Source organism: Myxocyprinus asiaticus, chromosome 46 (assembly GCF_019703515.2).
Source record: "Myxocyprinus asiaticus isolate MX2 ecotype Aquarium Trade chromosome 46, UBuf_Myxa_2, whole genome shotgun sequence".
NCBI lineage: Eukaryota > Metazoa > Chordata > Actinopteri > Cypriniformes > Catostomidae > Myxocyprinus > Myxocyprinus asiaticus.
The window spans coordinates 16814512-16842278 of NC_059389.1; the positions used below are offsets into that span (position 1 = coordinate 16814512).

At 37.0% G+C, this 27767-nt stretch overlaps 1 protein-coding gene across 8 annotated transcripts; it reads right to left on the reverse strand.

The window, feature by feature from the left end:
* Window positions 1-1282: 1282 nt before the first annotated feature.
* LOC127435602 (proline-rich protein 5-like) lies at window positions 1283-20764 on the reverse strand. Of its 8 annotated transcripts, none has more exons than XM_051689180.1 (9): window positions 20553-20701; window positions 15205-15330; window positions 12636-12716; window positions 12249-12297; window positions 11937-11994; window positions 11728-11819; window positions 11500-11634; window positions 6245-6365; window positions 1283-6134 (listed from the first exon to the last, which is right to left on the reverse strand). In XM_051689180.1, exons 2-9 carry the CDS (start codon window positions 15321-15323, stop codon window positions 5869-5871), a joined length of 921 nt encoding a protein of 306 aa, XP_051545140.1. In that variant the 5' UTR covers window positions 15324-15330; window positions 20553-20701; the 3' UTR covers window positions 1283-5868. The 8 variants fall into 8 exon arrangements, with proteins under 8 accessions (XP_051545140.1, XP_051545141.1, XP_051545143.1 ...); XM_051689181.1 differs by having other exon boundaries at window positions 15205-15363; window positions 20553-20694; XM_051689183.1 differs by lacking the exon at window positions 20553-20701 and adding an exon at window positions 15932-20543.
* Between the last annotated feature and the right edge of the window lie 7003 nt (window positions 20765-27767).

A 27767-nucleotide genomic window follows, 5' to 3' on the forward strand; every position in this document is an offset into this window, starting at 1 on the left:
TTGCATGTGATGGCTCATACGATGAAAGAATATTTAGAAGTTGTGAAGAGTTCGACAATTTCACTGAGAATCAACTCATCAGTTTTGATCATGCAAGCCATGTTCATTTAGTTATTGTGCAAATTGCAGACAACTGTACTTACTCTTTTGCACACATGTGCCAAAACATGTGCAATTTGCTTAAATGAATTAGAAATTCAAACCTGGTGTGAACAAGAAATGAATTGTTCAGAGATTTTAAGTTATTGTTTTGAAAAAAATTATTCTCATTCGAGAATTGAGCCAAAGCGATTGAGAAAAACTGTAAGTGGTTTAAGTGTCCAAATAGTTTTTGGGCCCACTGTATCTGTATTAGTGCATATTATTGCATTAGATACAGTGGCAAGAAAATCCTTTGGAATTAGCTGGTTTTCTTCATTAATTGGTTATCTTCATCAGTCACAATTATAGACAAACACAATGTGCTTAAGCTAACAACACACAAACAGTTATAATCTTTCATGTCTTTACTGAACACATCCCATTAAACATTCACAGTGCTGTGGAAAAGATAAGTGAACCCTTGGATTTAATAACTGCTCGATCCTCCTATGCCAGCAATAACCTCAACTAAGCATTTCCAGTAGCTACGGATTAGAACTGTACAATGTTTAGAAGGAATTTTGGACAATTCTTCCTTACAGAACTGCTTCAGCTCAGCCATATTCTTAGGAGGTCTGGTGTGATGGCTCTCTTGAGGTGATTCCACAGCTTCTTTATTGGGTTAAGGTCTGGGCTACTCCAAAAGGTGGATTAAATTTTTTCTGACAAACTTCAGGTGAGCAGCAATGTATTTGTTGGAAGGCAGTGGCTTCCAACATGGTGTCCTGCCATGGACACCATGCCTGTTTAACCCTTAACGCATACCTTGGGACCTCATCCAGTTTTTGGAGTTGTGCCCAAACCTCTTTAGTATTCCTCAATCTCTCTCTTATAAATAGTGTAAATAAACAAAATGTAAAAATTGCAACACATTTTTTATTTTTTATAATGGTTTAAGTACCAAAAGTGTATAGGGTCTTTAGAGGCCCGAGGTATGTCAGAGTGTCTTTTTTTTTTTTTTTGCACTTCAATAAATTATATTTTTTAAGATTATATCATATCTATTTAAGTTTACTATCACAGGATATCTATTTATTTGTTTATTACAAGAGAAATGAGTACTATATTCATACAAATAAACACTATTTAGATTTTCTGTGCAACAATGAATTATTAACAATGGTGAATTATCAGTATCCCTTATGTGTGTACACATACATATTATACTTGTTATTTCTTACTCAAGGTGGCGCTGTTGTTTTAGTGATTGATTTGATTTACATTTGACATTATTAGCTGAGGTGGAAACAAAATTGAAGTAAACTATAGCAAGTGTAACACATGAACAGTATGAAATGACTATTGTCAGGGTTGGGAGGGTTACTTTTGAAATTTATTCCACTACAGATTACAGAATACATGCTGTAAAATGTAATTTGTAATGTCTTCCGTTAGATTACTCAAGGTCAGTAACGTATTCTAAATACTTTCAGCACTGGTAGATTTTTTCACTTGTTTTGACTATAAAAACTCTGCCAATACAATAAGACAAAATACACGTTAAAAATACATTCTCTGAAAAACCTAAATATCTTATGCAGTGTTGTTTCTAAAACAAAATTAATCAAATTGATCTTGTTTTAAGGATTTTTAGATATTTTTGCAGGAAAACAATACAAAAAGTAATCTCTTCAGTAATCAAAATACTTTTTGAATGTTACTGTATTCTAAATACGAATGATTTAAATTATAACTGTGTGGAATACAGTTACTTATATTTTGTATTTTAAATACGTAATCCCGTTACATGTATTCCATTACTCCCCAACCCTGACTATTGTCATAAATTGCTCATCTATTTAGACTCAATAAGTGCCTGAGAAAATACATATGTGTAACATATGTGTAATTTAGGAGTAGCTGATGTGTATATTTTATGTAGATTACAGTATGTGTTATGTGTAGCTCAATATGTGTTTGACAGACAGTTTCATCTCATAAAATTTCAGTGTGAATATAATGAATCCTGTTCTAGATTTGTCCGGATTTGTTGCATTATTTCTTTGATTTATGAAAAATAAATCATCAAAATATATTTTATTTTATTATTGTCTTGAAAATATTTAAAACATCTGACACCATCTGGGTATTTTGTACATCCATTTTTGATAGATATAAGTGCCGGGTCTCTAAAAACCCGAATATGTAAGAGTGTTTGGGAAAATTACCATGCAATTAAGGGTTAATGTTTTCTCTTTAGTCTCTTATGAACAGAGATGTTAACCAGTTCCAGTGATTCCTTCCAGTCTTTAGCTGTCACTCTAGGGTTCTTCTTTTTTTTTTTTTTTTTACCTCACTGAGCATTCTGCGGTGTGCCCTTTGAGTCATTTTGGCTGGACGGCCACTTCTAGGGAGAGTATCCATAGTACTAAATCATCTACATTTATAGACAATTTGTATAACTGTGGACAGATGAATATCTAAGCTCTTTGAGATAACTTTGTAACCTTTTCCAGCTTTATTCCTATCTTGATTGTAGGTCTTTTATCAATAAGATATTCAGAGACTTACTGAATCATTGTGTGGTGGCTTACATTGACGACATCCTCATCTACTCACAAGACATGGAACAACATATCCAGCGGGTCAAGACAGTTCTATCACGTCTCCAGGAACACCAACTATTTGTCAAGGCAGAAAAATGTGAGTTCCATACCTCAAATACCACTTTCCTAGGCTACAATATCAGCCATCAAGGTGTAGAAATGGATGTCTCTAAGATAACAGCAGTCACCGGATGGCCTCGACCTTCAAAAATCTATCAACTACAGCGGTTTCTGGGTTTCGCCAACTTCTATCGCCATTTCATCAGGAATTACAGCATCATTGCAGCCCCACTCACGTCGTTGCTCAAGGGAAAGCCCAATAAATTGCCTTTGAATGATGCCGCATACCAGGCCTTCATCTCCCTCGAGTCAAACTTCATGACCGCTCCGATACTGAAACATCCTGACCCCAATCTTCCCTTCATCGTTGAGGTAGACGCTTCAGATTGCGGGACTGGAGCAGTCCTGTCACAACATCACAGAACACCAGGCAAGCTTTACCCTTGTGCCTTTTTTTCCAGAAAATTTAACTCTGCAGAACGTAACTATGATGTGGGAAATAAGGAATTACTTTCCATGAAAGCAGCCCTCGAAGAATGGCGTCACTGGTTAGAGGGGGCAGTCCACCCTTTCCAGGTTATCACCGATCACAAAAATCTTGAATATATCAAGGCAGCCAAGAGATTGAACCCATGTCAAGCCCAATGGTCATTGTTTTTCACTAGATTCAATTTTACAGTCACTTACGCCCTGGCAGCAAGAACAGCAAGGCAGATGCACTTTCATGCAGACATGATCCACCCACCTCCAACCTCACCCTGGGTCTATTCTGCCACCATCTGTCATCATAGCACCGATTAGTTGGGACATCATGGAGGAGATACAACGAGCACAATAGTATGAACCGTCACCTCCTAACTGACCCCGACCAAGCACTACGTACCCCAAGCTCTATGTCAGAGGACTATCAAATGGGTCCACTCTTCCTTGAGCACTGGGCATCCTGGCATCTAAAGAACTGTTACTCTGGTTCGTAATTCATTCTGGTGGCCAACTTTGATTATGATGTAACTATGTAAAGTCCTGTCAGGTGTGTGCCCAATCCAAGACCCCCAGAGAACTGCCCATGGGGTTGTTTCAATCACTGCCAATACCACAAAGACCATGGTCCCACTTATCGACTTCGTCACAGACCTGCCAAACTTCCATGGTAACACTTCCATTCTGGTAATAATAGATTGATTTTCTAAATCATGTAGACTTGTCCCTCTCAAGGGTTTACCCACTGTCATGGAAACTGCTATTGCTTTGTTCCACCAAGTCTTTAGGGTCTATGGAATACCAGAGGACATCGTGTCATCCCGTCCATCTGGCTCTGGAACCACGGATTCTGAGCCTCCACCTAGATGGTGCCCCAGCGTGTATGGTCCGAGAGATCATGGACTCAAGACGACAAGGAGCCAGATGCAATACTTAGTGGACTGGGAGGGCTACGGAGCAGAGGAGAGATCATGGGTAGCCGCCAAGTACATATTGGACCCGTCCCTGATCCAAAAATTTCATCATGCCCATCCTAATTGTCCAGCACCAAGACCAAGGGGATGTCCCAGCAGAAGAACACCAGGAGTTGTTCGTAGGGGGGGGGGGTTCTGTAACATCCGAGGTTCTTACCCCTCCTACCAACCACCAGAGGGAGCCCTCTCCCGAACACTAACTCTGTACTGTTTCTTCTTTGGTGACTTCCTGTTTGAACTATATAAATACCATGCTGTTCCATTGTTCATTGTGAAGTATTGCCAGTTTACCCTGCCTTACCAAGCATTTTTCCATTGCCATTGCTGACTGCTCTCTTGTTATGACCATTGCCTGTTTTCCTGGATTTACTGCCTTTTGGATACCCCTTTGTTTTGTTTGCCTTGTTGGACTGTCTTTTTGGTTTATTGGATTATACCTCTTGCTTAACAACTACCTCTATTTGCCTGCCGATTTGGATTGTTTGCTTGTGAACTTTAATAAACTTCCTGCACATGGATCCTAACACTGTCTCCATGGCCAAATCGTTACAATTGTAACTTAGATGAAGATCAAACCAGATTTTAAGACAAATGTATACATAAATGCATATTTCTTGCAACTTTGTTATTGCTTTCAACAGCATGTCTAATAAAATGAAATTCATACATCTTTAAGTGTGGCTTAAGAGTGCAAATACTTTTTTGGCCACTCCTACCTTAACCTTGAGGTCAAATGTCATTGACTAATACACTCAGTATAAAGATTTTCAGCAGGGCTCACATACCCAAGCTACATAACAGCTAATCTACTCTAGGAACTCTGAATAGTACACTGTCTGCAAGAATTGTAATTAAATGTTCACATGTACCTCTACAGAAATCCAATAAATTCTTAAGGGGTGCTATTTATATTACAAAAATATATAAAAAATTTTTTACAATCACATTGAATGCATTTTCCTACTTTAAAAATACAATAACATAGTAATTCCAACCATAAAACATTCATAAAATGACAACAACATTTTTCTTCATGTCTGCACGTTTAGTTTCCACTCCTACTAAGAAAATATCGAAACCATAAGATTGCTTAAGAGAATGTGAAAGAGAGGAATTTTAAGGGAGTGCAATTAAAATCATAATCCTCCGTAATGCTCCATATGGTTTCTGCTAGTACCTTACTGTGCCTTTGTAAATATGTTCGCTCACCAGGGCATATTTTCTCACAACCTTTATACCTCAATGGCAAAAAAAAAAAAAGTGTGACTTTTTGCAAGCTGTACAAAAAAAGGGCTGGACCAAAGTATAATTTAGCCACAGAAACAACCTTTGCGCTTACGATTTCAGAAACATTGACAGTCCAAACAGAATTCAGCACATGAAAAGCCACATATTTCCATGGAACGTGGAGTACTATGAAAGCAGCTTTGAGTTGCCTCCATATTGTATTAAATGAACACATTCTAGCCTGTCACAGTATTGTTACATAAGGGCTGCAGTGGGCATTTTAAGAATTTTTTTTTTTGAATCACATTCATAATTTTTATCACTTTTTAATGGGTTAGACCACACTTGATCTCCGCAGTGCTTTGCCCTCCTGGGATTTCCACGGCATCTGGTCAGTAATAAAAAAAGGCCGGTTCTCTGGAGAAAGGCTTGGGTGTCATTTAGCTCCCTGTCTTGGTCACCCTGGCCTCTCCACTGACCTCGACATTTCCTGGACACATCCTGTTTTTCATGGATAGAAGCTGGATATCGGAGTGCACGTTGGCGACTGTGTGGCGTCGGCCACCAGTCCTCTCCAAATAGGCTTCACCTTCATGTTCGATTAATGGTGCCAGGAAGGACTCATGGGCAAAATCTGTCACCATAATCTCAGGTTGACTAAGATGTGGAGTGTTGTTAACTAGTTTAAAATGTTTTGATTGATCTTCTGGGGAGGAAACAATTTAGAAAGTGATTAGATTCAAATCCTGATTACAATGTTTATAAAGAAAACAAACCAAGGAAAGATTCAAGGAAATGTTTAAAATGAATGACCACCTGCAGAGGAATTACTTTGGCTCATGTAGAGGTAGTTACCAAGGTAGGGGGAAATAACCATATCCACTAGTCTCTCGAGAAGGAAATACTCTTGCGTGGGTCCGTTGGGCTCATGAATGCCCTGCCCAGAGAAAACATGAAAATAAACATACAAAAAAGAAGTTAGTTACAACAAGAAAAATGCCAGCCCTCTCTAGTGTTTATTTACATTATACCTGTATTTTCCATCTGTTATTGCCAATTAAGAACCATATACATTTGTTGTTGTAAATTGTTTCTTTTTTTGTTTGTTTGTTTTTTTTTTGGCTATAGAACTTAAATGAAAATTATATATATATATATATATATATATATATATATATATATATATATGTTTATATATATATTACAGTTTTTCTCAATCGCTTTGGCATACTCGTCAATTGACTATTAAACTTCATCAAACTATATGACTAACTATATGAACATTAGGTAATTTGTTCACATGACTATAGTCATTTATAACTGCTTTAGCACAAAATGCATTGAGTAAGCCTTACAGATCAAAATAGTTTGCATTCATTTGCTATTGAATGATATTACTCTCAAATGCAATTATACATGTTCATTGTGTAAATCCCTACATGCTAAATAGAGCAACCAACAATCACAGTAACCTGTCACACATATATTAGATACATAATAGTTATGTGGTATTGTTGTAATAGTTGTCAGATGGACAGACTTAGGCTAGATGGGGAACAATTCAATTTCCTCACAATTTAGAGTAATGTATGTACAGGTAAGAATTCATCATTGTACACTTCATAGTGCTGTAATCTCCTTGTCTTTCAGTATTGACAAGTACAACCTGTATATGCAGAATATGTTACACAATGTGGGATATGTGTAACTGTATGATTTACAATATCTACTGTAAATTATTTCCTAAATTGCTTTATTATCTTTTATAGAGAGTGATGGAGCTGGAGGCTGATGAATCCCCACACATTTTTGTGTATGTTGATGAGGCAGGATTCAACTTGAACAAGGTCAGGAGACGTGGCCGTAATATTATTGGTCACCGAGCCACTGTTGCTGCCATATGTGGGAATGGTGTACTCAGCCACATTCCCATCATTGGGCCCTATAACACACAACGTCTCCTCAATTTCCTGGAAACTCTTTACAGGGATCTCATTCCTGAGAATGAGAGGGGGTTGGTAAGAAATGACTTGCCAACGTATGTTATAGTTTGGGACAACGTAAGTTTCCATCGTTCAAATACATTCAGGGAATTGTTTGCTACCCACCCACGTTTTCTGATGGAGTTTCTCCCACCATACTCCCCATTCCTAAATCCCACTGAGGAGTTCTTTTCTGAATGGAGATGGAAGGTCTATGATCACCGTCCTCATGACTAGTTGTCCTTAATGGGTGCAGTGGATGCTGGTTGTGAGGATATCACAGCAGATTGTTGTAGGGGGTGGCTGTGTCATGCCAAAATATTTTTCCCTCATTGCATTGCAAGGGAGGATATCAGGTGTGATGTAGATGAAATGTTGTGGCCAGACAGAGAGGAGAGATTGGAAGACCCATGAGGTTGATGAACTTGCAGCATATTTTCTTTTTTCTTGCACATATTGTAGTTCCTGAATTTTGCTATTGTATATATTTTTTTCTGTACATGCATTCTTTACGTATTTTCGGTTGGCTGTAAAGTGTGTACATACAATGATGAGAAATGTTTGAATAAATATTTTGATGAAAGTATTGTGTGTGCCATGACTTTTTGACATCAACATTATTCAGCTGCCTACATATACAATGTTAGCAATTGGACAATATTACATAGTGGGTAACTATCACACTTTCAGAGTACACTGTCATTTGACAAGATGTCTTTGCATTTTGACTGTCTTGGTCTAAGCAGTGATAAAGGAACCTTTTGTTTTGATGACAATTATTTATTCACTGATGGATTTATTTACATTTGAATCATGAGTTAATTCTTTTGATTGAATAATCACCTTTTGCAGGTCACATAGAGTGGTGTGCTGAATGTACCACGTGATGTGAAGATTGTACTTTGAGTTTTGACAATTGTAAGTTTGTTTCAGTAAATGTGCCAAATCGATTGAGAAAAACTGTAAGAGGCTGTCGATTGAATGGGTCGATTCAGTGCAATTAATTATATAAACAAATGACACATTAAGAAAATTAATTAATCTACATATAAATAAAACACCTTTTTTACTTATTTACTTTATTATGGTGGGGCCAGAGAAAATGTTGGCAGGGCAAGTAGAAACAGTGTAAAAAAAAAGTATTGTTGAGCCCTACATGGAGAGCATGGGATATGGGATACATAGGGAAAACTGGGAGCTGATATATCTGGTTCATTCCTGAGACAGCTGAGAAGTAGAAGTGATCCAGCAACCGGTTGTTGCATCATTGTGCTTCATCAACATTATGCCTTTAAGCAAGACATTATGCCCCAGTGGTACTCAGCCTTAGCTTGTTCAGGAACAAAGCTGACAATTTTTTTTCTGAGGTTGTAATATTTTTAAAATGAATGTTGGGTCAGGGGGCTTGTTTTCATAGTGTCGCTTTAAATTTCATCATCAATTACACGTCAAGCAGACATGTTTATGTTCCCACACTCAAATTTCCCATCCCTTTCTAAATGTTCAGTGGGCCTGCTTCATTTTCTCACCTGCATGTTAAAGCTACTGTGTGTAATTTTGACTATGTTAAAACTTTCTCTCCTAACCCATATTAATATGCAAAGACAACTATAAGAAGCCTTTTGTTGGGTGATTTATCCCAAAAAGTATAATCACTGTGGCACTTTCAAAGCATTGCTCTGTCTATTTGAGAGGCCTGATATACAGTAGCAACATTTGCTCAACCTAAGGTGTGAGTTTGATGCAGAACTATCTGTTTGTTCAAACTATGGAAGATGGGGATGTTTAGGAAAGCTGTTTCAAACCTTCATTATTTGTGCAATTCTGATTGTAGAAGCCAGTTGCAAAGAAACAACACACTGCAGCTTAAACACAGTTTTACCTATCATTACAAGATAAATGCAGCAGTAGTCCTAGTGACTGACAACGGTGTGAGACCCAAGGTTAATTCTGATTTGGTGGTCAGCATCAAGGGCAATATGGGCACATCACTGATATGTGTCTTGCTACGATACTTAAAATGTTATAACTCACAAGCCTCAGACGGAATCTTGTTACAGTACAGTTTTGGGGAAACGTGAGACTTTGAGCCACATCACTCTCATTAAAGATCTACATTAGGCTTGTGAGCCACAGGTTGAGTACCAAGGTAGGTAATTCCAGAGGGAATGTCGCAGCAGTCTGTCCATTTACTTTGTATATAAGGCAATTCTTATAAAATTACTAGTTATTTTGGTCACTTTATATTATGTTGTTCTGCAAAATTCCCACATTTGCTGCTACTTAGGTTGAGGTGTGGGTAGGTTTAGGAGTAAGGGTAGGGTTAGGGTTAAGATTAGGAGTTAGAGTTAGGTTTTGGGGTAAGGGTTGGGTTTGGGTTAGGGGTAAAGTTAACAGTGTAACTACAAATGTAATTAAATGCAAGTACTTTTAATGTAATTACAATGAACATAATAAGTACATTGTATCAAATGCCATTGTACATAGCAGTTAAGGCCACCTAATATAAAGTGGGTCCATTATTTTGATCAATTACTAATAAATTTACATTAACATGCAGCTATCTTTGAATTGCTTTTTGAATCTAAATGTAAAATAATTTTCTATTGCTATGCATTTACCTTCTACTGCATTTTACAATATACTTTTATTTCAATTTCTCAAATATAGTAAATATATTTCAAATTTTAACCACAACCACTAAGAAAGAGATGCTATAGATACTGTTGCATAATAAGTAAATTAAAATAAAGTAACGTAAAATACATTGAAATGTAAAGTACAGTACAGTATGGAGCCCCCCAAGATCTCACCTTTACTTAACTTTATGCATTATGAAACGTTATGTAATGTAAATTAATGTAACATAGCATGATGTAAAGCAATGTAAAAGTAAAGTAACGTAAAGTCCAGTATGAAGCCCCCCTTACAAGATCTCTCCTTTAATTTAATTAGCTCATTATGCAACATCATTACGCAACGTTATGTAACATAAAGTAATGTATGGTAAAGTAACAAAACAGTGTAGCGTAACATAAAGTAACATAAAGTAAAGTCCAGTATGGAGCCCCCCTGAGATCTCACCTTTAATTTACTTTACTCATTATGCAACATCATAATGCAAAGTTATGGAACGTTAAGTAACGTAATGTCAAGTAATGCAACAGCGTAGCATAACGTATAGTAACATAAAGTAACATAACATAAAGTCTAGTATGGAGCCCCCCTAAGATCTCACCTTGTATTTACTCATAATGCAACACCATTATGCAACATTCTGTAACGTAAAGTAACATGACGTAAAGTCCAGTATGGAGCCCCTCTGAGATCTCACCATTAATTTACTTTACTCATTATGCAGTGTCATTATGCAATGTCTTGTAAAGTACATAACGTGATGTAAAGTAACGCAACAGCATAGCGTAGCATAACGTAAAGCAACATAAAGTAAAATAATGTAAAGTAAAGTCCAGTATGGAGCCCCCAGAGATCTCACCTTTAATTTCCTTTACTCATTATGCAACATCATTATGCAACATCTTGTAAAGTAATGCAATATAAAGTAATGCAACAGCGTAGCGTAACGTAAAGCAACATAAAGTTAAATAACATAAAGTCCAGTATGGAGCCCCCCTGAGATCTCAACTTTAATTTACTTTCCTCATTATGCAACATCATTATGCAAAGTTATGTAACGTTAAGTAACGTAATGTCAAGTAATGCAACAGCGTAGCATAACGTAAAGTAACAATGTAAAGTAACATAATGAAAGTCCATTATGGAGCCCCCCTGAGATCTCACCTTTAATTTCCTTTACTCATTATGCAGCGACATTATTTAACGTTATGTAAAGTAAAGTAATGTAAAGTAACATAACGTTAAGTTAAGTCCAGTATGGAGCTCACCTTTAAATTACTTAAATAATTATGCAACATCATTATGCAAAATTATGTAACGTAAAGTAACAATGTAAAGTAATTTAACATAACGTAGCGTAACGTAAAGTAACATGAAGCAAAGTAAAAGTAACGTAACGTAATGTAATATAACGTAATGTAAAGTCCAGTATGGAGCCCTCCGAAATCTCACCTGTAGGATAAGGAGCATCTGTGTGATTGGAGAAGGGTACGAATTGGAATGAAGCATGGTCTCCAGAGGAAGCTTTAACAGAACCATATCCCTGAAGCCCAGAAGAGCCATTTGCCTCACAGTCAACTCCTGACCCTACATACAGAGCCAAAAATGACCAGTCACCATAGTGTCAGTAATTTGACACTGACTGGCTACTTTGAACGGTAGGTGAGATCATTTTAATACCTGTACGGGGTAGAAAATAGCTTGAAGAGTCGGCAGGATCTCTGTGAAAAACCTCACCCACATTTCAGAGAGAGCTTGGAGACAATCTTCACCTGGATTTGAGAGATGGTAGAATGCAGGGAGTGGCTAAATTGAACACAACTGTACACTGCCTTATTAAACCTCAAAGTTGAATTGTGTAATTTTCTAATGTAGAAATACTTTCTCACCATTATAAAGCTGAATCTTCTCCAAAATATACGTCAGACCCTTATTCAAAAGTTGATCCTGGATAGAATGATGTATGGACTTTATTATTTTAAACCTGCCTACACCACATAATGAGTTTGATTGTAAATGTATTCTTGAATGCTATCTGCATGGACTCCTTTTTCCTGATCATTGGTGCAGAATATTCAGCTATGCTCACATTATTGTAAGCATCCTAAGAATATACTGACTAACATCTGTCATAAGCAGTTGCTGTCATGTTATTTGTGATTCACTGTCATATGTCTTCAGGACTGAAAAATAGAGTTTACCTGAAAGTACTCTGTGATAAAGGATCCCAACTCTGTCCTCAAAAGCCACCTAGAGAGCAAGTTCAATATATCAGTTAGTAACCCTTAATAAAGAAAAATGCAAGGGTGTTGCTATGTGGTTGCTAACGTTCAGAGTCATTTTTAGCATGTTGCTATGCGGTTGCTAATGTGTTTGAAATGGTTGCTAGGGTGTTGTGATTGTTTGCGTAATGCCATTTTATAAAATACTTTTAAAAAGTAATAGCACACAACAAGCCACATGACTTGAAATATCATTCATGTCAAAAACTATAAAGCATCTAGTAAAAGTAATGCTTGCCTTTTCATGCACAACTAATAAAATGATCTGTAAGGTTAAAATACTTCATTTTAAAAGTTATTTCCAACCTTATGCTTTCGTTCAGGGTGTAGAGCTCATTGGCCTGTAGCCCCCCTCCTTGGAACACTTTAATTACAGCCGTTTGAACACTGCAAAACAGATTAAAAAAAAGAAAAAAGACTCAGCTTCTGTAGAAAAGAGGAGACTAGGCTTCATTCAAGTGCTCTGACCAATATTTTGCAAGGTAAGAAAATACTTTGCAAAGCATCTCTTTAAATACAATGAACTGCACTTTGTAAAACATGACAGAAACAAGTAATACCACCTGTGTCATTGCAAATTCTCCCTGTATTAATTTGTTTACAGTCAGTGTTATACGTAAACAGCAAGTCTCTTTTTGATAAAACAACTTGCCAGCAAACTTTCACTGTCCGCAAAGGTGTGAATCAACCAACTACTTTTGAATAACATGCTGCGCACACTTCCTGAGAGAGGGGCAACGGAGGTCCTGCTTCCATAAGGAAGTGGTGAAGGCAAAGGCTGCTGTCTGCTTCCTCCTCTAATGTCTTATCAACCGCCTATCTCCATGGGGTACTTTTCCCAAAAGACTAAATGTGGCAAACTCTGAAGATGTACGTGATAAAGTGAGATTTCATTTTAGAGTCAGCGGTTCACTGAGTGTAAACATTGACCTTTCTGACTCAAAGCTTTAAATTCAGGCTTCCTGAAAGCAACTAGCTCAGCAACTTCTCAAGAACATTCACATTTCAAAGTCAAGGTCTTTTTATTTGTTTTCTCAACATTAAAGGAGTAGTTTACACATAACTGAAAATTCTGTGATTATGTACTCACCCTCATGTTATTCCAAACTTGTATGCTGACCTCACTGTGAATTCGGCAACAGTAGGTTGAATGTTCCGCTGCTGAAATCAGTCCGTGTTTTCCAAAATTGAAAGCACTGCTTCCAGTGGCCAAAGCTGGAAGTGTTCTTGAATGTATGGGCACGTGTGTGCTCCAGTTTTCAAAAATGTCCACAGAGTGGTATCAAAAGCGAGTTGTATTTTTACTTCTAAATGATCAACAGGAATCCATAATTTATAAACTCTATCCCCCAACCCAAACTGTAAACCTGACCATTAGTGGTGTTAAGTTGTAATCTTACAGCGAAAATGCAACTTCTGAATCTGCTCATCATTGTTTATATGAATGCAATAACTTCCTGTTCCATGGGATCAGGACCCATGTTGCGCAACCCGCTATCAGTAGCGCTAGAGGGAAAGGTATCACATTTGAATTAATGCAAAAACATCTGATGGGAGATGGCACTTGTCAGTAACGATGGGGTTGATTTTAGGGTACATGAACTTTCAAAAGCTACTGTTGATTTCCCGTGTGATCATATTGGGATCACAAAAGTAGAATTTTAAAAAAAATCTTTATCTTCCAATACAACAAAAGTTCATAGTGACCACGTTTGTCAAAAATAGCATGTCAACGTAATTAATGGCAAACGGCATTCGTTTAAGGCCCCTTAAGTAGCAAGTAAAGCAAGTATCCATGAGTAGAACTTTATATTCTGCTTTGATTACTTAATTATGTCTGTGAAATAGTCTGTACTAAGATTTTCTTTGCTGTACTCAGACTCTCTACACATTTTTCTGTTATTTTTCTATATGATTTCTGTGCAATCGCTCACAGAGACTACCACGCCATGAATTAAATGAATTTTTTTTCTCAGATAACCTTGCCTCTAAACGGGACTAATGCTGCTTTCAAGTGGAACTGGTAAGCTCGTATCTCCAGGTTGGGCATTCGTTAGTACGATATGTCATGCATTCAAGTGGGAAACAAAATACACAAGAAACCAAACTTAAACAAATATGCAGTTAACAACGGCAAAAGCTCTTTTTCTTTTGTACCGGTGAATAAACATTTGTTGACTGTCATATATAGCAAATTAATATGATTGAAATAAAGTACAGAAGTTGAAATAATTTAGCAAAACCATTGTTTTTTTTCATGTAGACACGCCCCTTCCAATGTCCCATCTCGGAAACTCGGGTATAATCCAGAATTCAAATTTTCCCACTCGTTAATACGACTTTGCTTGGTCATTCATTTGCTTGGAACTCGTAATTACGATATTTCCGACTTCACTTGAAGGGCACATAATAACAAATAGCGTATGTGAATGATTGCTTTACATGTCATTTAGACGGCTCTTCCTGTCTAAGTGGGCGGTTCTTGGCCAGTTAAAGCTGCAATAGAACCAAGACCTTTTTGCTGTTTTAGAAGGTGAGTAAATAATCACTGAATTTTCGTTTATGGGTAAACTATCCCTCAAGATTAGGAAAACTAATAAAAGGTCCTAAGGGTCCTTAGCTTTGAAATTTGAAGGCTCTAAATAAGTTGCTCTCAAGAAACCTGAAAGCTTGAGTCAAAAAGTTCAGTGGTTACAATCACTGCACCTCTGACTCAAATATGGAATCGCATTTTTCATATATGACTTCACAGGTAGATCTGAAAGGTAGAGTGCATTATTCCTTTAGGAGATCCACAAAAATCCTCAAATCTGATGGCCATTGATGAAATTATGCTTTTCTTCCTGCTCATCCATGGGAAAAGGGAACCACCCACCTGTTCCAAACGCTAGCATTGGACAGCTGCAATGTTGGTGAGCTGGCATGAAAACGGGCGAGGTCTGACAGCACAGGCGAGCTCATAAAACGGGGTCTGGGCCTTCGGAATGACCCCATGGTTCAGCTGGGGTGGGGACAAATAGATGTAAGATCAAGTCTAGAACAAATGTGTGAGATAAAAAAGTCAAGTTACAAAATTCCCCACAATGTACACCACAGAGATGTCGATGGCGAAATGAATGCATGAAACCTATGCAAGGGAGTTGTTTACAGTTTATACCTATGGTGACTCATTTATATCATTGCCTGTGTCATAGTGAAAGCCACACAGAACATCAATGATACAAACAAGCACACTTCCTTTGATGTGCACTTGAGACTTCCTGGTAAACTAGGCGTATGTTCAGTACTAACTGCGCTATGGTCGCGCAGAGCACATCATTAGAGGCATCTGATAAGCATAAGAAAAATCAATTGTGCAAGCTTTGAGAAAAGGAAGCAGCTAAAGGTATAGTTCACCCAGAAATCAAATTCTGTTATCATTTACTTACCCACATGTTGTTCCAAACCAGTATGAATTTGTTTCTTCAGGTTTGGAACAATATGAGAGTGAGTAAATGATGACAGAATTTTCATTTTTTGGTGAACTATACCTTTAAGAAAAGGATGCAGTTAACCATTTGTCTATATCAGATGCTGACATGTTCAAAGATGAAGACTACAACCCTCTCGAACGCACAGATGGGCAGTTGGTTTCTTATGTGCGGATGCTTCCTAGAATTCTGACTCAAGCTGACTTGCTCACAGACTGCACCCCTGACGACATCACAACTCGATCCCCCACACATCTGATACCAAATACCACCTGTAAAATTACATATTTAGCCCAACTGCTTAATAATAGGTTCACTCTCTTCCCACTCTGACAAACAAAAGCAATCCACAATAGTAACTAAGTTTACTTGAGAGGGCAAACAGTGTCTAAAATGATAGGCTGCTCTGTAAAGTCTGTGATGCTCTAATTGGTATTTTATCCACCCAGTAATAAGATGCCAATGATGTCATATCAAATGGCACACCAATTCAGTTCCAAAAATCCATGTCACCCACACCAAATCAGTTCCAAAAATCTTGCCATTTAATGAAAGTGATTGAGTTAATTCAGTCTAAGGTTTACAGCAATACTTAAAGGGATAGTTCATCCAAGAATGAAAATTCTGTAATCGTTTAATCACCGTCATGTTACAGCACTAACAATGCAATATAGTTATCGACTGAACGCAACAGCAACTCTGACATCAACACCATTTCTGTTTATGTATGTACTATTTGGTTAAACATTTTTACATGATCCATAGCGCTGTCACAGGCGGGTCAGTCCATCTGAAGTGGTCCAATAATTGTAAAGTTGGTTGCTTGACCATTTTTATATTATGTATTGGTATTGCAAAACCACCAGTCTTTTTTTTCTTCTTTTTTCTTGGTTTAACGGAATAATGGTGTCGCTTGTGTCTATGATGACCAGTGCTTAGGCTTGGTTGAGGACATCCACGAGGAAGACTGTGATGTTTTTGTAAAATTCTTCCACCCACCTGGACCAAGAACATCATTCAATGTATCTACTGAGGACAAAGCGTGGGTTCCCATGAACAACATTCTCAGACAACTGACACCTGCTGAGTTGACTACTGCCACCGGACGCTCCCACAACATTTCTGAGAGACTGAGTGAGGAAATCTCACAGCTTCTAATCAAACATGTAGCTTGAAATTGTGGTATGTCAATCATAAACATAATTACTGTAAATACTGTTCATTTTTATTATTTGTTATGCTTATATTACATCTGTTCATTTCTCAAAACACATGAATAAAGTTGGCTTTTCCCCAGATTTCCACTAGCCCTAGCACTGTAACCAGTGGAATCTCAAACTGGTAGCAGAATGCTACCATAGAGGACTTAAATCTGTGAACATTTCAGGTTCCTATCTGGTCCCACACCAGAGATAATCAACCTGAAATTGAGGGGAAATGTAAAAAAATTGCACTTTCTTGCCCCCATAAAAAAATTTAAATATAAATAAGAGAAGTCTCAAACCTGAAACATTCTGCATGCACACTATGCTTTCCTAGGTACGCCCTTAGAAATGACAACTGAGACTCAAAACCTTCCCATTATAAATTGACCCTAAATGTGGAACTTTCAGCGACCTTGATCATTACATTAGGACTTAAGTTCTAAGTCTAAGGTACAAGAATGCTATACATGAACCTTATAATGTGCTCTAGAGATCCGTTTTTATTCCAAGGAGCTAGGACCATCCTGAGCCAAAATATTGAGGTTTCCGTAAACATCTGTAAAACCAACATTTGTTGTGCGCTATGACACAAAGATGACCGCCGTGGTTAAACCAAGTAAAATAAAAATAAAAAACTGGTGGTTCTGCAATACCAATAGATAGAGGTAATCACTCAGAAAAACTAGGAAAATTAAAAATGGCCAAGCAACCTATGTTGGACCACTTGAGATGGATTAACCCAGACATGAAAGTGTTTCTTCTTCTTTTGATGTTTATTGGCTGTTGGCAATCCAGTTTATGGCGCATTATACCGCCACCAAAATCTTTCTAGCAAGTCAGATCACTGTCGGCCATCTCTGTAACACTCTTGGGAAGCTATTTACAGTCATGAAAGTGCAGCTTCTACCTACTTGAATGGGGGAACACCGAAATCTCAAAAACAGTTGGTCAAGATTATGACCAAAGAACATATTTCAAATCAGCAGTAAAATCTGATGACACTGGAACCATAAATTGTGCTTCTTTACCACAATTTTCCAGGCTATAGCTAATGTGCATACGGTTTATCAACTTGATTGACAGGTGATGTCTGTATCTAAAAGGTGATTGGCATATGGTAATATGTATGTTTGCATTTCTGTGACAACTGAAGGGCATACACCCCCTAACGAGTCATTTTAAGGGAGAAACGCATGGTGCTGAATGTATGACTTGCGTGCAACAATTAACAAGGAGGAAATATAGACATTATTTTGAATTTGAGTTAAAAAACAAAAACTTTGTTGAAAAAGTTTTAGAAAGTAACGTAAAAGTAATAAGTAATGTGACTACTTTTTTAGATGTAGTAATAAGTAATCTGATTACGATTTTTAGAGAATTAGTAAACTGTAGTGGATTATGTTTTTTCATTGACATGAGGATGGGTAACTGATAACACAATTCTCATTTTTGAGTGAACTATCCCTTTAAGTGAACATGAATAAAAACTGAATGCATCTTTACTCACCATCTGCTAATTATGAGGCCAAAAAGCCTGACAAAACAAGCCACACTGCATACTCCCACTCATGTTGATTCATTTACGGCTTATGGGTCTCTGGACTCGCATACATAATTTTCATGAATTGAGAATATAGGATGCCTTTGGTCATAAATCACCCTAACCAAGACATCACACTTCTACTACCCTGGTTCCTTAAGAACAATCTCATTCTTTCAGCTCATGTAATTTATTCACTAAGTGCTTTGGTGAATTAGGGCTTTAGATTGTCCAATGAGATGCCTGACGAAGGCTTGTGAACAGCTAATATCAGACATGAGCAACTACTCAGGCCAGTTAGGTAATGCATTTAAGACTGCAGCATCTTAAAGTATAACTGCAGGAGCGCAAATAGCATTGTTCATTATCAGTGTACAACCTGCTGACCTGATCACATGGCTTAAGTACATTACGGAAGTTGACATGGAATACTTTGGGGAAGTTAACATGTCCTGTGCTGTGACATGCTAAACTCCATCTAAAACTATTTTTAACTATATTATAATTATTGTGCATGCAGTTTTTATGCCTAACCGTTTGATAGGGTTCACTACAGTGGAATCGTGGATAGACATCTAAAACCATTTTTGACAATTCAAGGTGTAATCCAAATGACTATGGGTCTGACTCGTGGGATGTTAAAAGATTCGTTTTCTTACTTTAATTTGGAACGACCCTTCGAGTAGTGTTCCCTTCCTGCAGTTGCATTCAAGGGCGTAAAAATGCCATATGGAGTGTTTTTTACTGACAACATAAATTCAACATGGCGACAAAAGTGGTGATGCACCAATTCAATCTGTAAAATTTACCATTGCCTTCTATTGTAATATACATACGTGTAACTCCTTCAAAATATATTATTCTGGTAAAAAAAAAAAAAAAAAAAGATTGGAAATTATATTCTTGTTATAAAGCAAAAAGTAACATTCAGATTTAATAATGCATTTCTCAATGGTCCAATTGAGAATTTGTTTTAATTGTCACACCACAGGAGGAAGGCAAAACTTGTTTAATGGTGAAAAACCAATTAGCTTTACCTGAGATTTTTTCTTTTATACATTAATATAAATTTTAAATGAAAATCTTGATGTTGATAAAAAAGCCCATCGACATGTTTTGACCTATTAACATTCAACGACTTTTTAGTCGTCTTTATTTATTTGTATTTATTTTTATGTTTAGTGGTCGACCGATATGGGTTTTTAATGGCCGATACCGGTGCCTGTACTGTACTGTAGCCTCCTAAAGAGCAAGGTGGCTGACAGGCCGATATAACGCCAATACTAGGCTATTTATAGCCTATAATATCACATAATTTAATATAATAGTAAATTACATGCCTATTATTTTGTTAACAGGATGGCACATAACATCAAAACAAACTGTAAAACTCTACACTGGTTTGCGAAACGAATCGGCCAAACAGGAAAATGTATCTGCTGATGCCGATAATTAAACAATTAACAAATATCGGCCGATTTTTTCCCCTCTGTGATACATCGGTCAACCACTACTAAATATGTTGAAGCTGAAGAGATTTAAAGAAAGGTTTGGACTGCCTTGCTTGGTTAAGAAAACACAAAATTACAGATTCAGGGGCCGTTCAGACCGAACTCATATTTACGTCTGTCCACACTGTTTTTAAATGGTTTTCCTTATGTAAGTTACATCCGCTAGACGGAGGTTTCTGAGCGTTGCGTTTTTAGACGCGAGTCAAATAAAAAAAAGAACTTCAACTGTCTCGAGACACCTGCGTTCGTGGGAAAGACGCGTTCGGTGTGAACGGCCCCATACTGTACACATGCTGCTCAGTCAGTCATAAGTCAGTCTTCACCACTAATCCAAAGAAGCGCAAATGATGCCCAGAATGCTTCCTAGGAAGGCATCTCACCAGGTTGTGAGACGCAGCCAACTGTACATCCCAGTTAGCCTACACAGGTTTGAAAAGCCATCCTCTAGAGAAACAACAAGTCGAGAAGCTGCAGCTGAGTTATGTGTAGCTACTTACCGGATTGTTCTTCTCAGTCCTAATTGAAACTTAGTTTGGCATTGGCCACATTGTAATAGCCTACCGAGACTGTTCAACAGCTCATGCATTTGAACGCCCAATACAACCTCGACTTTAACGACCCATAGCCGTAATGTTAAAACATCAATCCTCAACCCTGTTTGTCAACTTAGTGTGCATCTGGTGAGACAAATAACCAAGAACTCTCGGATGTGAGGAGCCGTTCGCTGTGGGCGGTGCATGGGAGGAGTTTGCCCGACACTGCTGTAACTGTTTCACACATGCAACAAGTGTGTTCAACAACTGCAGTTTGATGTGCGTTGATTAGATCGGAATTTTGATTGAAACTAGGCTCATACTTTGTGTTTTGCCTTAATCCCCAAGTAGCACCTTTACAATATACTGATATTTCAATTAAGCAGGCCTAGAGAACACTTTGTGCATATTTTTCCAGTCCATGTCAAATTTGTTTTTCCTTAGATCAACTCCTGACCCGCGATTTTTTTTAGTAAAAGTAAAGATTTGACATCGGTAACGTGATGTGACTGATGTAGTAGGCTAATGCACAAGCGCAGGACGTGGTTACCATGCAGTGAATTCCTCTAGAGGGCAGTATTGCACTGTTTGTGAGTTGTAGTGTAGCGCGTTACAGTTTCAAAACGCGTTGAAATAGCGGTGCATTTCCATGCTAGGGAATGGTTTGCTTTTTTTGCTGATTTATTATTTGAATATTTTATTTATTTAACAAAGAACAACTACAGTTAGCATAAGCAGAAAGATTTTTTTCTGAGAGCTTCATTGTGAAAAAATTGAGAAATGAATTTGAATGGTGCATTAGCTCTTAATTGATTGCACTGGCTTTAGACTGTCTGAGATGCTAACAATAGGATGTCATTTAAATACAAATAGATATGCTTTATGGGCGAACAACATTACTTGAATTAATTTATGTAACTAGCTAATAAAGCTATTTAAATTTGTGAAGTAAGTCAATTTGATAAGTGTTTTGAACAAATCTTTTGGACTAAAGGTCATTGCGCTAAGGTTGAAGTAATGCAGCTGAAACAAGTTTAAGCTGGTTGGCTGGTCTTGTACCCCCAGCAGGGCTGCAGCAAGGTAATCTGGCCCCCCTGACTGTACATTGCTCTGGGCCCCTTTCCTATTAAAAAAATACAGTTTAGAATTTGTTGTGGGGCCTCCTGGACCTTTAAGCCCCTAGAGTCATTACCACCTGTCACCCCAATAGCTATGGCCCTGCCCCCCAGGTCTAAGGGGGTACAACCCAATTAGGTGCAATTAGTAAGTTCTTCTCTGTCACCAGTGCTCAAATCATTAGTCTCGTCATGGTTGTCCCAACAGTGGCCGAGGCACGAGAGTGCTGTTGACCTTGACGGCAAGAGTCATGTGTTAAACACTAATGAGAGAGATGTTCCCAAAGCTTGTCTAATGCTCCAGCCCGATCAAACAAAGAGGAAGTGCACTAAAAATAAATCCAACGAATTAATGAGTGATCTGCAGTTAGGGAGCGCCACCTCTTTGTTTGTTCTCTTCAATCTGAAGGTGTGCATGAGTGTGTGTTTCAGGGTTCCCAAGGTCATGAAAAACCTGGACATATCATGGAGTTTTGAAATGGGGGTTTACAGGCCTAGAGAAGTCATGAAAATGAGTAAAATCTTACAAGTCATGACATTTAGTGAATATATGGGTCATTGAAAAATAAGGTTGTTCGAGATGATAACAATTAGAAATCTTTTAAAAATCTTGTTTAAAACAAATGTATCAAGTTTGTAGAAATTTTATATTTGTGTCCATGTTGGTTTCATATATTTATATAAAAAAAAAAACATTTATTGCATTTTCTAAAAAACATTAAAAAAAATCAAATAAAAAAAAAACAATTAAAATCTCAAGTGGTGTAAGGTCCGTGTAACGCTTTACAGTTAATTTTTCAGACCATACCAATCCAAATGCAAAAATAGAAAAACTGTTTGAAACTTTCATTTGTCATTTTTTCCGGTTCTTTCAAGAATGAATAAATGTATGCTGAGTAACTCCAGCCAGGTAAGCAACCAAATTGGCCCAGTTGCTAGGGAGGGTAGAGTCACATGGGGTAACCTCCTCATGGTTGCTATAATATGGTTCGCTCTCTGTGGAGCGCGTGGTGAGTTGTGCGTGGATGCCGCAGAGAATAGCGTGAGCCTCCACATGCGCTGTGTCTCCGCAGTAACGCGCTCAACAAGCCATGTGTTAAGATGCGTGGATTGACGGTCTCAGACGAAGAGGCAACTGAGATTCGTCCTCCGCCACATGGATTGAGGCAAGTCACTACGCCACCACGAGGACTTAGAGTGCATTCCAAATTGGGAAAGAAAAAGAAAAGAATGAACAAATGCACTTTTCTCTCCTTTTCTTAAATTTCATTCATTCTAAATTGTGACTTTAGAAATTATTTTTTGAATAACTGACATCACCAATTTAAATGTATATATATATATATATATATATTTTTTTTTTTTTTTTTTTTTTGTCTTGCAATTTGTGCTGTGGGCTGTACCATTAGCGTGGGAGTGTGGGTTAGGGAACGGACTGCATATAGGGCCTACGATGAGGAGTAGTTTACAAGGCTTGCCCAGGGATCGACAACCAAAGGCACACATGCCACCATTGCCACACAGAAGGGTTGGCACACGTGCAATAGCAAGAGAGTGGACAAACCATTTGCTTGTCAAACTTGGTGCCAAGCTGTCTCTACACTTTAAGTGGGTCACGCAAGCATAAAGGGTTCGGCTTGATGTTCTTCGCTCCACGCAGTGGTTGATAGGGGTTTGATCTCTCGCTGGCTGGCAGAAGCTGGCATTGACGGATCACATGATATGTCAGTCCTCCTGCCACTTATATCACTAATTTCTCTAAGTTTATTTACAAAGCATACTTGCAATAAACAATGGTGACCTCTGGATTGCTTTTCTTTTTTCTTTTTTCTTTTTTAACTTAGGGTTATTAATCTTTTCTTATGCATTAAGGCCTTTATATGGTGTTTACTTGCAAATTACCAGGTCCATCTATCATTGTACGATATTCATTTCTATGAATTACATTATTTTATTCTTATAGATCTATACATTAATGACTTTTTACGGAATTTACTTGCCATTAGAGCGGTCACATTACTGAAATGGCAGAAAACTGCCATGTAGGCCTACCCGTTGGTTAGTCCAGCCAGCCGCTATTGTGTTAAAGAGCACAACATTTTCAAATCATTCCAAAAACTTAGGCTACATAAATGTATTGGTATGGATCTATTCTTATATATTAACACCTTTATAGGGAATTTACTTGCAAATCATTTTCTTCACTTAGCCAGCCATAATGCAGCAGTTTTCTTCCAGTGAATATCATACAAGGAGAAATGGACCTGTTAAATTGCAATATATGCTCCTTAAAAAGGCCTTAATACATTAAAATATTATTATCATTACTACTACTTATAATAATAATAATAATTAGGTTGTGACCCCTGCTAGCCTTTTATACTCCTCAACATCGATGCAGTAGCTAAGTAATATGCAGTCCGTTCACTAACCAATGAATAGTCACCCTCGTGCTAATGGTACAGCCCACAGCCCACAAAATGTTAATAAGTAAATTATTCCAAAATTCATTTCTGAAGTCACAATTAAGAAAAAATCAGTGGAAGAAAATGAGAGAAAAGATAAATGATTCATTCTTAAAGTAACTGGAAAAAATGACAAATGAAAGTTTCAAACCGTTTTTCTATTTTTGCATTTGGATTGGTATGGTCTGAAAAATTAACTGTAAAGCGTTACACGGACCGTGTAACCATCAAGTAAAAGGAATTAACATATTTTCCTTGCACCTTGAATACCCAGTACATAATGTAAGCATTAATTTCAAGTTTTCAAACATGTTTTTCAAGGTAAAATATATATTTTTCTTATTTTCCTTGGGGTACATTTGACCTCAACAAAATGCACCTTTTAAAAAATGTATAAAAAAATACCTGATTTGTTTTTAATTCACACGCAGTCATGAGGGTCTTAAGGGGTCCTTTCTTTTTAAATTTTTTTTTATGTTTGTGTGTGTATGTGTGTGGGCAGGTTTAAGTGGTTTACGAGGACTTTTCTTTTAGGTTACAAACTGATAATTACAAAGGTATTATGCTATAAATGTGGTTTATGAGGACATTTCTAGTGTCCCCATAATTTAAATCACTTAAAAAACATACTAAACAATGTTTTATTGAAAATGTAATAATGCAGAAAGTTTTTTGTGAGGGTTAGGTTTAGGGGTAGTGTTAGGGTTAGAATCTGTAGTTCGTACAGTATAAAAATCATTATGTCTATGAAGAGTCCTCATAATGATAGCTGCACCAACATGTATGTGTTTGTGTGTGTGTCTGTGTGTGTTTGTGTGTGTGTGTGTGTTTGTCAACAGAATGGCTACTTGTCTGTTGGTTACACCACCTGACTTTGATATTTTGGACAAAAGTTTTAACTATTGGTAATACTTTACAATAAGTTTCCATTTGTTAACATTAGTTAACAACATTAGTTAACATGTACTTACAATGAACAATACTTATTAAGCATTTATTAATCTTAATGTTAATTTCAACATATAGTAATACATTTTTTTTAAATCAAAATTTGTATTTATTAACATTAGTTAATGCACTATAAACTACCATGAACTAACAATGAACAATAGTATTTTTTATTAACTAATATTAACAAAGATTAATAAATGATGTAAAATATATATTGTTCATTGTTTGTTCATGATACCTAATGCATTAACTAATGTTAACAAATAGAACCTTATTGTAAAGTGTTACCCAAATATTAATAATATAAATAATAATGAAATTTTTTTTCACTGCTTATTTTTTAAGAACTTATAATACAATTTTTTTCCCCAAAATTCTTATGCTGACATTTCTTTTTTCAAAGATTTCAGCTTTTAATGACATTACTTTTTTTTTTTTTTTACTGTCTCTGGATGGTTACACCACTGAGATATTTTTACTTTAAGCCCCAGAAAAAATATCAAAATGACTTTGATCTCGGTAATTGAAAACATGTTCATCATAGTAGAGGTGTTTTCAAGTAATTGTTTTGTGTAAATTGCATTTTTAATATATTTTGGAGTAATTTGAAAATGAACATCACGTCACTGACCCATATACATTATTCTAGCTATGCTCTGCTGTAAAATATTTCATCAGCTAGATCATATTAGCGAATAAATCTGAAACAAAATGATTAATCACAATTAATCACAAACATCTGGAAATGTCATGAGAATTAATTGGTCAAAAAGTATGGGAATCCTAGTGTTTGTGTATACATGTCTACATACTTGTGGGAATTTATAATGGGCTGACTTCTTGTCCAAATAATGGAGATACAGTCTGCAGGCTGTCAGATTTGTCCATTTTAACCCGTTATTTGGAATACTTGCATTCCGGATAGCAATCCGGGACTGAACCTTTTCTCTTTCAAATTTAAATTCTTGACACGATCCCTTTGAGAAGGCAAGAAACTAGGAGATGTGCCAGCAAAACAACTGCTATGAGAATAAAACAAAATGGTGCTCGTGTTCCAAGCCCTCCCAGGGCAGGAAGAAAAAGTGGCAAATTTGAGCAACAATTAATTTGCGCAATATAATCCACCTCTATTCCCTGCCAGCAGGATTTATGCCAACTCTGCACACGAGAGCCATGAGGCTCACTCTGAGCAGGAACAATTTCATCAGCCCTCCTTGATTGATGAGGAGTGCAATGAATCTCTGGAGCAACAAGGCAGAAACAGACTTTCCCTCTCTCATAGTCTCTGTCACCTCAGTTTCCTGGCGATTTCCCGCCTCGGCTTTCCGCAGGTTCTTGTGCTCTCGTCACTCTCCTTCATTTTACTGCCCTGCTCTTTCTGTTTAATGTCTTTTGAGATGTTAGTCTGTACCAGGTATCTTAGCAACATGCTTAGCATATTGCCTCATGTTCAGGGATAACAGATCTAGTTAGTGACTACTATTCAATCCACTAAATCTAGTTACAATTCTGTGCTCATGCCCAACAATAAGTGGCAATATTCATTCAGAAAAGTATTGGAACAACATTAGAGTGATATATACTCACTCTCATGTTGTTCCAAACCACTATGACTTTATCTATTTTGTGAAATAATTAAGGTGATTTGTTACCAGACAAAAAAGCACATTTAAATGAAAATCTTGCATGATAGCAGTAGTGGTCACTATTCACTTTTTTGCTTTTTTTGCATGCAAAAAGAGCAGCTTGGACATTCTACTTTTATGAACTCATTATGTGTTCCATGGAAGAAAGAAAGTGTACAGATTTCAAAAGACATAATGTGAGTAAATGACAGAATTGTCATTTTTAGGAGAACTATCTCTTTAACATGCTGCTTTTTTAAAAAGTTAAGCCACTGAAATTTAAATAGCATGTTGACTGAGCTAAGTTAAAAGTGACAGCAGGGTTCTTTGGATAGATAACCAAGCCATATTGTTGTTGTGAACACAATAGACTGTATGGGTGGGATTTGTGTTGACTCACGTTATCCACCTCCAAATTTAGCTCCATTATTGAAATTACTATAATCCATCAAAAGCAATGTGTCCAGCGCTTGCTTTCGCTATAAGGGATGGGCAGTTTACAGTGAGGACTTTGACAAAACATGGCACTAAAACTAATTAAATTCATGACTCAAGAAAATGACTGTACAATATCAAAACTATAGAAATAAAAGTGAAACTTTCAGCAGTTCAACAGAACTACTTCAGGGTGCTAGCCTCAGATGCCACGTTTAATATATGAGCTATGTACTGCCTCCTTGATGCCTCCCACTTGTGCACTTCCTCCATCCCAAACAAATCAACTTATCTTTATTTTGGCGTCAATATATCTGACGATATCAGTAAGAAGTTTCACTTCTGTATGGAAGCCAGATCCTGCCACAGAATGAAAAAAATAAATGACTTTATATCTAATAATTTTGACTTTATTTCTCGCAATTGCAATTTTATAATATAAACTTGCAATTTTAAGAAATAAAGTAAAAAAAAAAAAATGTTAGCATGCAGTTGTGACTTTATCTCTCTCAATTGCAAATTTGACTATATATCTTGCAGTTTAAACTTTATATTACACAATTCCATCCTTATAACTCTCAATTGTGA

What these genes read in the sequence shown, in the direction of transcription:
- LOC127435602 (XM_051689180.1), bottom strand. Translation starts at nt 15,323, where the DNA reads ATGGGGTCATTCCGAAGGCCCAGACCCCGTTTTATGAGCTCGCCTGTG. An exon ending in AGATGCTCCTTATCCTACAG is followed by an intron (nt 6,366 to 11,499) that starts GTGAGATTTCGG and finishes TTCTCTGGGCAG; the next exon opens with GGCATTCATGAGCCCAACGG. An exon ending in CCAAAGTAATTCCTCTGCAG is followed by an intron (nt 6,135 to 6,244) that starts GTGGTCATTCAT and finishes TTTCCTCCCCAG; the next exon opens with AAGATCAATCAAAACATTTT.